A 14,433-nucleotide genomic window follows, 5' to 3' on the forward strand; every position below is an offset into this window, starting at 1 on the left:
AGTCCCTCAGTCCCTGCCGCTGAAAAACAGCCCCACAGCATGAGGCTGCTACCAGCACACTTTACTTTTGGGATGGTACTCTGCAGTTGATGAGCAGAGCTGGTTTCCTTCAATCATGATGCTTGGAATTGAGGTTCATCAGACCAGATAATATCGTTACTCACAGTCTGAGGGTCCTTTAGGTCATTTTTTCAAATTCCAAGTGTGTTTTCATGTATCTACACTGAAGAGAGGATTGAGTGTTGCCACACCACCATAAAGCACAGATCGGTGGAGTGTTGCAGTGATGTTTGTCCTTCTGTAGATTTCTCCCATCTGCATATATGATCATGGAGCTCAACTAGAATGACCATGAGCTTCTTGTTCACCACTCTAACCAAAGCTCCATCAGTTGCTCAGTTTGGCCAGGAGGCCAGCTCTAGGAAGAGTCCTGGTTGTTTCAAACTTCTTCCATTAAGGGTAACAGAGACTACATGCTTCCGTGACCCTTCAATGAAGCAGAATTTTTTTCTAAACTCTTCCCCAGATGTGTGGCTTGATGCAAACCTGTTTCTGAGCTCTACAGGCAGTTCTTTTGACCTCAGGGCTTGATTTTTGCTCTGATATGCATTATCAGCTGTTAGACCTTTAATTAAGACGTGTGTGCCTTTCCAAATTATACGCATTCAATTGAATTTGCCACAGGTTAGCTTCACTTGAAGTGTAGTGACATCTACAAGCAATATGAATGCTCCTGAGCTAAATTTCAACTGTCCCAGATAAGGGTATGAGTACTTATGCAATTGAATCATTTAAGTTTTTTATTTTTAATCAATTTACAAAGATGTTAAAAACCAGTTTTTTGCTTCACCATTACGGTGTATGGAGTGTAGATTGATGTGGAAAAAAAGTAATTTATCCTTCTTTAATAATAAAATGAAACAAAAACAAACTCAAACCACCCCGAAGGGGAAAAATAGACAGGCTACAGGGCATGAAGCTTGAGCTTCGTCGGCCGCCTTCGGGGGCGCTGCAGCCTCGTCGGCTGCCACTGGAAGCACTGCAGCCTCATCGGCCGCCTCTAGGGGTGGCGAGGCGGACCCATTCTTCCTCCTCCTCCGTTTCCGAGAGGGTGGCACTGCCGCTTCGTCGGCCACCTCCGGGGGCACTGCAGCTTCGTCGGCCGCCTCTGGGGGCGCGGCAACCTCTTCGGCCACAACTGGGGGTGCGGCAGCTTCGTCGGCCCCCTTCGGGGGCACTGCAGCCTTGTCGGCCATCACGGGAGGCACTGCGGCCCCCTTAGCTGGGGAACGTGCCACGAACTCCACAAACCTCTCAAAGGACACATGCTTGGATCCCGCCATGCTCCAGGGGCTAATGGGCTCATCAAGGGCATAATTGAATAAGTCCTTAAGCGCGGAGTCATTGTAGCCCAGCCCCTCTGCCGCATTCCTGAACACTATGGCAAACTCCCTCAGCTCTGTCCCTAGTTGACGGAGGGAGCTCAAGGTCTCCAGCTGGAGCATGCGCTGGTAGAGGGGGCTGGAGAGAGTAGAGACCAGTTGATGGAGTGAGCCATTTCTCCACTGAGTCCTCATGTTGGCTGATCTGTTCTGTCACGGTGTGTGAGGATAGAGGAAGCGAGGACTCAAGTGCAGGAGGAATGGTTCCTTCTTTAATAATAAAATGAAACAAAAACAAACTCAAACCACCCCGAAGGGAAAAACAGACAGGCAGGCTCGAAACTGCACTACATGCAGACATAACACACACAATGAAAAATGACGGATCAGCACAGGATTACAGACACCAGGAGAATAAATGGGAAACCAAACGAGGAGGCTAACAAGGGAGACACAGGTGGAGCAACTTAAACTATAATGAGGTAACAAGATGGGAGGGGCAAGACAATAGACAGGAGAGAGCACATGGCACAAAACAAACACAACACAAGCCATGTGCTCACCGAGAACAGTGTCATCTGGTGGCCATCCTGGGCACACCCGCTGAAAACTGTGACAGAATCTGTCACGGTGCGTGAGGATAGAGGAAGCGAGGACTCAAGTGCAGGAGGAATGGTTCCTTCTTTAATAATAAAATGAAACAAAAACAAACTCAAAAACAAACTTTTTCCACACTTTTCCTTGCAAAAATAATAAAAGCCTACAATAGCCTATTATTTTTTGCTCTGTTATGAAAATTAGTATATAGAATTGGGAAATTTAGTGGCTGTGAATTTTCCATCATTACTTCTCAGTCTTTCTCACAATAAAAGCAGAAGCTGGTTTAAGGTCAGTGTTAAAAGGCAGCGTCTTGCTACAGCAGGCTGTCGGACTTATTGTTTTGGCATTTGGCGTCAACATCTCCAAAATTGTGTTTGCCAGCATTTACACATACTGTATGTGGCTTTTTGTAACATTTTTAAAAGAAAAATGTAACATTTTAAAAAGAAAAGCTGTGAGTGTTGCCAATGCCATAGCACATCTTCCTGATACAAGGGTAGCTGCTTTTTTCATGCATATCCAGGTGTTTTGAATCTTATTCTTGATGTTAATTCTCAAAACAGCAATAATGCCATAATTCTTCTCACTACATCGTTATGTGTTTGGTCTTATTGTGCATTATTGATCAATGCTCAATATTCCAAAGAACAAAAATTTGTCTTCATAATTTAGTCAATCATTCCAAAACAAGATTTCTTTTTTGAACATATTTCACTGCAAAAACATCACATCATAGTAGTAAAATAGGTTACGAATGTTTCATGTTGACATCAAGGGGATTGTTCAACCAAAAAAGACAATATGCATTATTTATTCACCCTCATGTTGTTTGAAACTCGTATGAAATTGTAATAGATATTTTTTGCATGCAAATACAATGGATGGGAATTGCATTTATTTTAGCTTCAAACACATGATGCATTACTCATAAAACTGACCACAGGCATAAAACAAAAGAATACTCATGCATTATCAGCAAATCTTGACATGGATCAGCAATTTACTGCACAGCAAGTTCATAATCAAATGTTAGCTTCATTTAATGGTGGATCGGACTACGAAGCTGTCGAGGTCAAAACAGTTTAGAACAACATGAGGGTGAATAAATTATGTGAATCATTTAAAATATTGCTTTTAGTAGTTTTCTCAATTGATTACAGTAACATCGGGACGTGAAAAAGGGTTTCTGCAAGAGCTGTAAGTTATGAGAAACACTGTGCACAAAAATGCACTGCAATGTGTCTGATGTTGTGCAGTGCTACTGTGTTCAGTACCTGAACGTTCATTGCATTCCAGTGTAGAAAGCTGTGATACAAGATTCAATCTATATAATTCCTTGGATTATGTTTTTGTTTTTTTCCTGCATGTTTTTGTATGTTGGTTTCACATGACTTGGTGGACAAAAGTTTTTCATTAAACAAAACTGCTTCTTTTCTTTTTACCCTAAAAAATAATAAAAGATTATGCCAAACTTGTTATGATAGGACAGTTGTATCATCATGATATTTTTTTTTCATTTATTGAGCAATTAATAACATGTTCATCATTGTAGAGGTTTGTTCATATCATTTAATGTATGAATTGCATGTATTTTAGATTAAATCAAGAATTTATCTATATATCTTTTTTTCTCTCTCTTCAAGAGATGGCGTGGAGGACCCTGGCAGTGCTGTCCCTGCTTCTGTGTTTTGGCTCATCTTGCTGTGATGATACTCAAGATTATTTCTTGTCTGATACTGTCATCAACAATGTCGTTCAGGACACTCAAACTGGCCGAATTTACCTGGGTGCCATTAATAACATCTATCAGCTGAACTATAAACTACAGCTGGAGAGCAGTGCTGTAACAGGCCCTAAGAAGGACAACCCACAATGCACTCCACCAATCACTGCACAGTGCACTGACGCAAAGGAAATTGACAACATCAACAAACTCCTACTGGTTAACTCCGCCAACGGCACTTTGATCGTTTGCGGAAGCCTTTTCAGGGGCATCTGCTCTTTGGAAAACCTCAACAGCGTGGACAAACCGGTGTACTACAGTGACACTAAAGGTGAGAAGACATATGTAGCCAGCACAGAGGAGTCTGTTACCGTAGTGGGAGTTATTTCTTATTTTATAGATGCTCATACTAATGCAAACCTCAGTGTATTTCTAGTGGGGAAGGGCTATAGTAGCTTGGACAGTTCGAAACTCATCAGCACCCGATTGCTGCAGGAGCATGGAGAAATGGATGTCTTTGAGAACATGGTTGAAGCTTCCACTGTGCAAGCTAGTCCTTTCGTCCAGCGTTACCTCCACGACTTTCGCCATGCTTTCAAAGACAATGGCTACATCTACTTCTTGTTTTCGTGCACTCCGGGCACCAGTGACAGCAGGAAGATCACATTTATAGCACGCCTGTGCGAGACTTCAGCTCAACTGCTCTGTCAGCACTGAACAACAGGAGAACACGTACAACAAGGTCCAAGCGGTGTATCTGGCCAAACCAGGAGAAGTTTTGGCTAGGAAAATCATCCCTTCGAATCCCAATGATAAGGTTCTGTTTGCGGTGTTCAGCGCGGATGAGGACGGTGGCCGTTCTGCCTTGTGCATGTACCCGCTCAGCAGCATTAATACCAGGCTTGAGGAGGTGATTGAGTCCTGCTACATAGCAGAAGTTCTGGAGGACGAGAAACCAAAGACTGTTTATTCACCTTATATCTCCAAGACCGAGGCCATCTGCAGGACCAAAAGAGATGTGAGATGTTGTGTTTCTTCCACTCTGCTTCCATGTTGTATGGTGTTTTGTGACCCTTCTGAATGTGTCTTTTTTCCCAACAGAAGAACATGATGAAGGTATATAAATGTGGCGCAGAGTTCCTGCCGTCTCCACTAGCCAGTAAACCTGAGTACGCACTGGCTGTCAAACCCATCTTCACCCGAAATGACATGCTGACAGCTGTAGCTGTGGCGGTGGAGAACGAGCACACTGTGGCATTTTTGGGAACCAGCGGAGCAGATGTCTTAAAGGTGAGTCCCATTCCAGGGTCTGGTTTCTCTCCTCTTTAAATTTCTCTTAAAAACTTGAGGCTTGACATTACGGGCTGGTAACCAAAAAGTTGTTGGATCAAACCCAAGAATGGATGATTTATGAGCTACAACCACTTGAGTGATGCACTTAACCCCAACACTTTCTCTAACTTACTTTCCCTGTAATACAGTGTTTATTTGTAAGATACTTTGGATAAAATCATTTGCCAAATGAATGAATGTAAATGACCAATAATTACTCATAACGTTTTGCTTGCAGGTGCATCTTGACCCCAGCCAACCTGAATTTTATCACCGTATTCCAGGAGAGCGCGAATATGGTGGGGTGAACAAAAACCTCTTTTTTAATTCAGCTTTGAATCATTTGTACATCACCACTGGAAGAAAGGTTTGTTTATGAACACATCCACAACAAATAGATCACGTTGAGTAAACAGATCATCCACTGTTTAAAACCTGTTTGAAAAATGTAGGCTTGCCAAGCTAGAAGGATTACAGATGTCTTGAAATTTCTCTGTGATATCCCTAGATTCTGTAATCTGCCACAAAAATGTCTGTCATATTCTTTTAGCCAGTCAGAAAATTTTGAGGAGTTCTTTTCTTGTCAATCATTTTACACATTTGCACGACCCATAAATTAGAAGCAGGAAGCTGAGACTGGTAGTGGCAATGCCACAAGGTGCTTCATAAGCAGTTGTCAGTTTGTCATAAATAAACGTTATTTTGCAAATTGATGCTTCTGACATCACGGAGATGATGCAGTGTGTGCTTTGATCTTAACACCTATAACCTTATTAATGTTTTTCTTCTCAGGTTAGGTAAAGTAAGTCGAGTAGTCTAATTATAAGCAGTTCAAATTACTTCCAATTTGGTCAGAAGACTTCTTTGTATTATGTTCTTGATAAGCAGTTTTTATAATCAATTAAATTTATTTGGTTTCTTTTTATAATAAACAAAAATGCTAAGGCAAATAATACTCAATCACTGAAGTATAAAATGCAACAATCATGGTTCCAATCAAAGGTAGAGTCAGCCAGATATGTATAAAATCATCTAAATAGACAAGCAGGCAGGGTAATTGTATTTTCTTGATTTTATAAAATTTATAAAATTCTATTAGATTTTTTACAATTTATAAAATTCTATTTATAGAGTGAAGATTATCCAATGTTATTTCACATTTGATTACTTTTTAAATTTCTGTAGTATTTCTTTACCTGAATACTACTTTTAGACCTACCTGAAAAACGTGCACTGTTTATTTAATTTGTATATTTTTTCTGTTCTATTTATTTAGATATTTGTGATATTTTGTTTATTTGTGATATTGCTCCTATTTTTTTTTATTTGTTCTTATTTAATTGCTGACTGTTTACTTGTTTTTTTTTTGTTGTTGACTGAAATAAATTCAATATAAAGTTTGAAATCAAGCTGCTTGGTTTGAAAGTGACTTTTGTGTGAGCAGTGCTTCATGTATTGCTATACTATTGATTATGGACCTTTTTGCCCATGAAATTTTACTGAAATTCCATTAAATGACCAGCAGTGTCTAAAGCACATGTGAAAACACGGAAATTATATTGGCCATTGAAGGGTTCAGGTGACATAGTGTGGTGCCTGCGTTAAATTTCATCAGCTTCTTTGACTTTAGGAAGCCGCATATCTGTGTGTAATCAGTGTGGTTGTTTGTCAGATCATTTTTAATACTGTACATCTCTCTTACAAAAAAAGATATTTATAAAAAATTATTTTTGTAAATATTCCCCTTTCTCTTGCTCTTTCTCCTGACTCATTTTAGCATTTTTTTCTGATCTAAACGAGGACCAATACATTCGGCTTGGAGGAGTTGGATGTGGAAATTATTGAGACGGGTGCTTCAGCAGAACTGCTCTCTCACTTATACGCATGTGAGGAGCTGCTCGAGGTTGTAACTTGTGCCATGGCCAATTTCAATCTGGAGTAGCCAAATGAGAAACAGTAAGCAGATTGCAGCTCAACAAGTGCTTCCAGACTAGTGACCAACCACAATCGCCCAGCAGAAACCTCCCCTTCTTTCCCAATGTCCACACTAAGTTGTCAAAATTGAGGGGAAACCCATTTACAGCCTGTTTTCACCCCAACAGTGTTGAACTATTTGACTATTGTGGGGTTGCATGTGCCAAAGGTCGAAGAGATGTTAGCTGTCTCTAACAAAGAACTCAAAGAACTCCGCTGGGCCACAGATCTAGCCCACCTTTTCACTTTTATATTGCTTCCATGGTTGCCACAGAGAGGGGTGGGGTGTCACATCACATCGTGTATCCATTCTCACCAGACACCTTCAGGAGATTGTTTTGTGAATCCTGACACTTGTGGTGTTACAGGGAGCAGCAATCTTCAGGGGGTTTTCCACCCAATCTCAACTTAGCAATGCTGCTGGACTGCCCATCCCCTCTTCAGAAAGTATCGGGACATAAAAGGTTGCTAGGGTAGTCGGCCCCCATATAGTATTGGGCATTCTCCTCTCAACGAGTACCCAATAGAACATGTTCAGTTGTTTCCCGCTAACAAGCTGTTTCAGGGCACAGAATAAACTGACCATACCCCCTAAAAATCGAAAGGTTGATACCTCTTTCAGAACATCTGGCAGTGTGGCAACTTCTGGCAAATGTGTCTAATTGGGTCCAGCAGGCTAAAGGATTCACTTCAACACTCCTTCAACAAACCTTGTTTCAGTGGCGTGTTCTCCACTGTGGTGCGCAAAGAGCAGGTTCCATTGTTGGGTCTGCTGAATATGAAACCATTTCAATGGTGGCTTAAAAGCAGGGGCTTTCACCCTCTGGGCGACCCTCTGCATGCATTCATACCTTTCTTCTGTGGAAAAGACTTCGGTTTCTGACCCAGGGTCCCACGCTTGGAGAGTGTTGCCGTCGAAAGATGATCACAATGGATGCCTCCCTCATGGGCTGGGGCACAATCAGCTCGTGGCCTCTGGCCCCCTGGGCACATAGATAGTCAGGAGATGAGGGCTGTGTTTCTAGCATTGAAATACTTTCTCCCAGACCTGAGGGGCTACCATGTGTTGGTCCGCATGAACAACACAGTGGTAGTCTCTTATATAGATCACCAGCATTTCCGCCCCCCTGTTCAGATTGGTGCAGCAGTTCATGCTTTGGGCGGAAGGCAAACTGCTTTTGCTGTGGCACGGCTGAGACCCGGGGAATGAAGACTCCACCCACAGGTGGTGGAGTTGATATGGCGGATGTTCATCAGAGCAGAAGTCGACCTGTTCGCCTCATTCGAGTCAACCCACTGTCCCCTCTGGTTCGCCCTCACACCTCCAGCACCATTAGGGCTGGATGCCGTGGTGTAGATGTGTCCAAGACCTTTATACATTTCCCCTGACAGTTCAGTTCACAGGAGTTTCTCCTAGACAGCGTTCTCTGGGAGATTCCCATCCAGACAGAACTTCTATCTCTTGTACGGGCTCGATTCATCATTTCCTTCAGACTGGAAGTGTGCCCATAGCATTGACATCATGACTTCTCAGGGAACCAGGTTACATAAGTAACCTGAGACATTTGTTTATCTTGATTCTTGCTTCTCTTTTGTGTAGCTCACCAAAGTGCCAGTACAGGCCTGTGAGCAGAAGACTGATTGTCAATCATGTGTGTCCCAGCGGGACCCATTCTGTGGCTGGTGTGTGCTGGAGGGCCGGTAAGTCTGTTAGACTCATTTTATTACCAATTAATAACACTGCCAAATAAGGCAATTAATAACACTGCCAAACTACAACAGAATTTAATATTTCTCCTGACAAATAAACTAAAAACTATGGCTCCTGTGGGTCATGTGACATCCATCCTAATAACCTATGTTTTAGAACAGAAAACTGTTTAGAAATCCCATTTTGAAATGGTTTATTCTCTGAAATATGGCATAATTTATTCCATTACATTTTAGCAAGTGTTATGTAGTAGATATCTGCATGCAGTCCAGTTAAAGCGAATGGCTGATTGTCTGCTTTTCTCCTGCAGTTGTACTAGGAAAAAGGATTGTCGCAAAGGAGAAGGAGAGAATGCCTGGTTGTGGAGTCCAAAACAAACATGTCTAACTATTCAGTCCTTTGAGCCCCCCAACATCAGCTGGAAGAAAACATATAATTCACAGGTACTAAAGCATAACTCGTACACAAACACACACACTGTGATATGGTCTGCAGTTATTTCAAACCCTAACCTCTTTAACGATTGACTCAAGATTGATATTTATTGACTGTAACAGATCCAGTCTGAGAGTCTAATCCTTTTTTGCAAGAGCTGAAATGAAGAACTAAACAAGGCGTCTGAAACTATCATATTACATGAATGCACAGAGCACTTTTCATGCATTTCTTATATTTGTCTCAAGTGGTCATGGATTTTTTAATTTTTTATTTCCAGAACTGGAAAAGCTATGGAAATCAATAAAATTGTATTAAGTGATTGAAAAAAAGTAAATAATATTTATAATCATCATCATCATCATTATGTTTTAATTATGTATTAATTAATTACTGTTTTGTCAATATTCAGTATTTAAAAACCCTCATCCAATAATCCTCATATATTTAATGTTAAAAAGGTTTGAGAACTGGTATTTTTCACATATTTTAAAATATTAAATTTTCTCCTAAATCCTTATTTTCTTTCTTAAACTTGCAGGTGATGATTGGCATCCCCTCCCTCCCCAGTATCAGCAGTCCTGATAGACTTACATGTGTGTTTGGTGACTATTGCAGTCAGGTAACAATGGAAAACTCAGGGTTCATCTGTGATCTCCCGATCTCTGAGTACATACCACCCATACCAGAGACAGAAGGTGAGAGCATCCTGTTTGCCTTTAACTTTAATAATCACCTACTGTGAAGCCGTCCTCTCGCTGCCTCCTTTACTCACTGAACAAACTGAGTCTTTGTCTCACAGAATGCCAAAAGTGACATCAAACATAAATAGGTTTTCATTTCTTCATGTTTGGAGACTGATCAGATGAAACAATTACACTGATAACAGATCCAGTCTGAGAGTCTAATCCTTTTTTGCAAGAGCTGAAATGAAGAACTAAACAAGGCGTCTGAAACTATCATATTACATGAATGCACAGAGCACTTTTCATGCATTTCTTATATTTGTCTCAAGTGGTCATGGATTTTTTAATTTTTGATTTCCAGAACTGGAAAAGCTATGGAAATCAATAAAATTGTATTAAGTGATTGAAAAAAAGTAAATAATATTTATAATCATAATCATCATCATCATCATTATGTTTTAATTATGTATTAATTAATTACTGTTTTGTCAATATTCAGTATTTAAAAACCCTCATCCAATAATCCTCATATATTTAATGTTAAAAAGGTTTGAGAACTGGTATTTTTCACATATTTTAAAATATTAAATTTTCTCCTAAATCCTTATTTTCTGGTTTAAACTTGCAGGTGATGATTGGCATCCCCTCCCTCCCCAGTATCAGCAGTCCTGATAGACTTACATGTGTGTTTGGTGACTATTGCAGTCAGGTAACAATGGAAAACTCAGGGTTCATCTGTGATCTCCCGATCTCTGAGTACATACCACCCATACCAGAGACAGAAGGTGAGAGCATCCTGTTTGCCTTTAACTTTAATAATCACCTACTGTGAAGCCGTCCTCTCGCTGCCTCCTTTACTCACTGAACAAACTGAGTCTTTGTCTCACAGAATGCCAAAAGTGACATCAAACATAAATAGGTTTTCATTTCTTCATGTTTGGAGACTGATCAGATGAAACAATTACACTGAAGCTGAATCTATTAGCAGATAGATTCTGAAGTTTAGCTTATTGATTCTAGAGTTACAGGGGCTTTTATCAAGTTGTGCTTTCCTTGGGAATGAAACCCATGACCTTGCTGTTGCTAGAACCTGTTGAGCATTTGAAGTTCATTGGCTGAAGAATTTTATTTTTAATAACTCCTGAATTACTCCTGCTGTAAAGCCGATATGATTCCTATTTCCCATATGCATTTATGTAGATTTTGTGGCAGTGCCAGTGATGATCATGATGAATGATGGCATTGAAGTGGCATTTGGTGCATTTGAGTTTTACAACTGTGCAGCCGTGGTGAAGAGATCGGAGAATACACCGTAAGTATCAGGCAGTTTTAAAAATGTTAAAAATGTGTACTCCATGTAGCATTTATTTAGATTCGTCTTTTGATTGGCCGGTTTTGTGTTCTGCAGATGCATTGCATGTGTGACCAGTAAGTGGGGCTGCCAATGGAATATTCAGGATCACACATGCAGTGATAAAGATGACACTGTCAAGGGTGATCATATCATTCAACACATGCAGGTGAGTCATATTAGGATGAATGTATGCATATATAAATTAATATGACTGTTTGTGCTTTAATATATGGTAAGCCATCATCTTTGGTGACATAAGAGGAATAATAACAGTTTTATTAGATTTTTTTTTTTAATGATTCTTGCAGAATGACAGGTGTCCTCAGTTTGAGATCCCAGAACCCCTGCTTATTCCTGTTGGAATTAAAACCCCCATCCAATTTCAGGGCACAAATCTGGATAAATATTTGGTAAAGTACATGCATTACTTATGGCTTTTTACACTGCTTCTTATTAAATACTGTACATAAATTGAGGTATGATATTGATTTATTTAAATTAAAAAAAATGATTTTGCACGGTCCATATGGTAATATGCAAGAATTTTCCATATTTATTTTTTCACAGGTATTTTACACATATTTAGATGTACGCATTGCATTGAGTGTTAAAGTAAATGTCTGTAAACTTGACAGATAATGTCCAGTCAGAAAATGATATGTAAATTTATTTGACATTTGTCCCTGGCAACATAGTTGTGCTAGTTTGATGTCTCTTGTATCACTTAAAATATTACTAGCAACAACTAGATATTATTACAGAACCATCGACCAATCAGAATCAAATATTTAGGTGAGCTATAAAGATGCAATAAAGAAATATATTTACCCAATATCTCAGTGAGGACATTTGTCAGGATGATTTTTTTTTATAGTAAAATGTCTGCATAAACAGCATTACTCTTTCTTCATCTCTCTCAGGGGAAAACCTTTCAGATTGGCACTGAGCTCATGAAACAGGTGGGCGAGGTGACTGTTGAGGCTGATGGGTCAAAGTACAGATTTGAGGGATTTGAGGTCAGTATGCTCCAGTCGTATTCCTCCTGTTATGTCTCCCTCACTTTCTACTTCTCTGTTCACACATTGATTTGTTTCTGGAGTTTGAGCACCAGCCAATATGGCATTCACAGCTATTGAGCTGCACGTGTGTGTAGGGCTCCGTCCTATGTGGGCGTAACAAACACAAAGACATCACTTTGGCAGGGGAGAATTTTCTGCAGCACACAGTTGTTCCAGATGCGGTGATGTGTTTGTCTGTATCTGTGTGTGTTTAATGACACTTTCTACTATTTTTATGCCAGTTTGAATATGACAAGGAGCCAGAGGTGAATGTGACGTTCTACATAAAGGATAAAATCACGGACAGGAAGATTGACAGCACCCTCAGAGGTACATTTAAATGAATTTTCATCATCATAGTTTACAGAATTTACACTTTATGAAATTGTAGTAAGTGATGCTACAACATAATAACTAAATTGAGCTAACTATGGTACATTGGCCAGTATCTTTAAAAATATATTAGTGTCAGCCTACATATTCTGAGCAGTATTTATCTGCCACAGGACAGTTTGACACAGCATCAAACTTGAAAACAAATCTTTGCGCTAAATGTGACTAAAAAAAAATCACCACATAAAACAGTAAACAGCCTAATTTGCATAAATCAATTTCCAAAAACATAGTGATAAACAGCAGTGTTTAATTTTTATTTCTCTACAAATCCAAAAGACAAGGGAACCTTTTTTTGATTCAGGTTTTTTTAAGTGTTTCCTCCATTTTTCTACCCAGTGGTGCTCTACAACTGTTCAGTTAGATGTGAGGACTGCAGTCTGTGTAAGAACGCTGATCAGAAGTATAACTGCGTTTGGTGCGACACCACAAAATCCTGCATCTACAGAGACCTGTGCAACCAGGAGCTGAAGCAGTGTCCTCCTCCAAAGATCACTGACGTGAGGACAATTCTTTTCTCGTTACTGTCGCCCGACCCTATTTTAAACTTTGCTAACACTAGATTCAGTCACACTTCAAGCTAAGCTCAAAATGCATCCAAGAATATCTCATTGGCGTGATGTCACCGATTACAAAACTCACCATTCCTGGTTCAAATGCACTTCATAAATTTCCACTCTTCATCTTCCCCAGAAAACACCATTTCTTTTCATCCTCTTCTCCATTTCTCATGCCTAAATGATGGCCGCGCTGGTAGTCACAAACTCAGTCTCTCACTCTAGTCTTTTGTTGAATCTATCTGATACTCTAATGATGGCGCCATGATCTGGCAAATGATTTTCTCCAAAGCAGCTGGATCACTCAAAGGTACAATGGTTATGGGGAGGTTATGCACTTAAGTTTTGAATAGGTGCACATGCACAACCAAAATGAAAAAAATGTGCTGGGTAAATTCAGACCACTCATTTGTGTACCGACATGGTTGACAGCTGCTAATGTACAAATTACTGTTTTAGATCAACTAACTTTAGTATTGTTTTAAATTTCCATTTGAACTCAAAGCATAAATCTAGGCTGCGTGGCCGATATTGGAACAAAAAACAAAACAAAAATGTGACATTTCATTCACTGATGCGCTTCCCATGGCAGTGTTAAAACCAGTGACTCACCAAAATAAAAGCTTACTGATTTTAGGTTTGAAAGTGATAAATTCATATAAAAAAATAAAAAGTTAAAAAAGAAATAAAATGAAAATGTAAATATTAGCATTATATTTAATGGGTCACACTAAGTGCAGTGTGAGCACCAAACCAAATCTCCTGGTGCTCTCATAAGAACCAGACTGAAAAACTTATGTGCATACCTGGTTATGGGTGATCTTTGTAACTAGTTGCATCCCTAATCAAACACACCTGCCTGTAATTTTCAAACAATCCTTAAGACTTTTGTTAGGTTTTTGCAGGTATGTTTGATTGGGGATTGAGCTAAACTCATGCAGTACAGTGGCTCTCCAGGACTGGAATTGTCCATCACCGCTCTAGTTTATGGTTTTGAGTGTTATAGGCCTCTTTTAACTTTGCTCTTCTCTTTTCATTAAAGTTTGTTCCCCAGGAAGGGCCAGTGAAGGGACAGATCTCTGGCACAACAAAAACCTCTAACTTGGGCATCAAGCAGGAGGACATTAAGAGAATCGCCTTAGCTGGAGTGCCATGTACTCACCAGCCAAAAAGATACTCATTCTCTAGGTACTGCATGAGAGCTGAAGGATTTAAGGATTCTTTGTAG

The 14,433-nt window shown here is 39.9% G+C and overlaps 2 protein-coding genes across 2 annotated transcripts; both read left to right on the forward strand.

Moving 5' to 3' along the window:
* Nucleotides 1-3,627: 3,627 nt before the first annotated feature.
* LOC107729825 (plexin-B2) lies at nt 3,628-9,973 on the forward strand. Its single transcript, XM_074560137.1, is given in 8 exon segments — nt 3,628-4,391; nt 4,393-4,723; nt 4,807-4,995; nt 5,276-5,404; nt 8,612-8,712; nt 9,033-9,165; nt 9,699-9,855; nt 9,960-9,973. Coding segments are annotated over 8 exon segments (1,818 nt in total).
* Nucleotides 9,974-10,483: 510 nt separating this feature from the next.
* Nucleotides 10,484-14,433, forward strand: LOC107729826 (plexin-B2-like). Its single transcript, XM_016540531.1, has 8 exons — nt 10,484-10,628; nt 11,044-11,155; nt 11,252-11,363; nt 11,506-11,607; nt 12,118-12,213; nt 12,498-12,585; nt 12,988-13,148; nt 14,248-14,433. Exons 1-8 carry the CDS (start codon nt 10,559-10,561, stop codon nt 14,431-14,433), a joined length of 927 nt encoding a protein of 308 aa, XP_016396017.1. The 5' UTR covers nt 10,484-10,558.

The sequence above is a fragment of the Sinocyclocheilus rhinocerous genome, unplaced genomic scaffold (assembly GCF_001515625.1).
Source record: "Sinocyclocheilus rhinocerous isolate Xijiao unplaced genomic scaffold, SAMN03320098_v1.1 scaffold848, whole genome shotgun sequence".
Taxonomy (NCBI): domain Eukaryota; kingdom Metazoa; phylum Chordata; class Actinopteri; order Cypriniformes; family Cyprinidae; genus Sinocyclocheilus; species Sinocyclocheilus rhinocerous.

Coding starts and splice junctions, on each gene's coding strand:
- LOC107729826 (XM_016540531.1), top strand. CDS start 10,559: ATGGAAAACTCAGGGTTCATCTGTGATCTCCCGATCTCTGAGTACATA. Junction 11,156..11,251: donor AAGAGATCGGAGAATACACC/GTAAGTATCAGG, acceptor TGTGTTCTGCAG/ATGCATTGCATGTGTGACCA. Junction 12,586..12,987: donor GATTGACAGCACCCTCAGAG/GTACATTTAAAT, acceptor TTTTCTACCCAG/TGGTGCTCTACAACTGTTCA.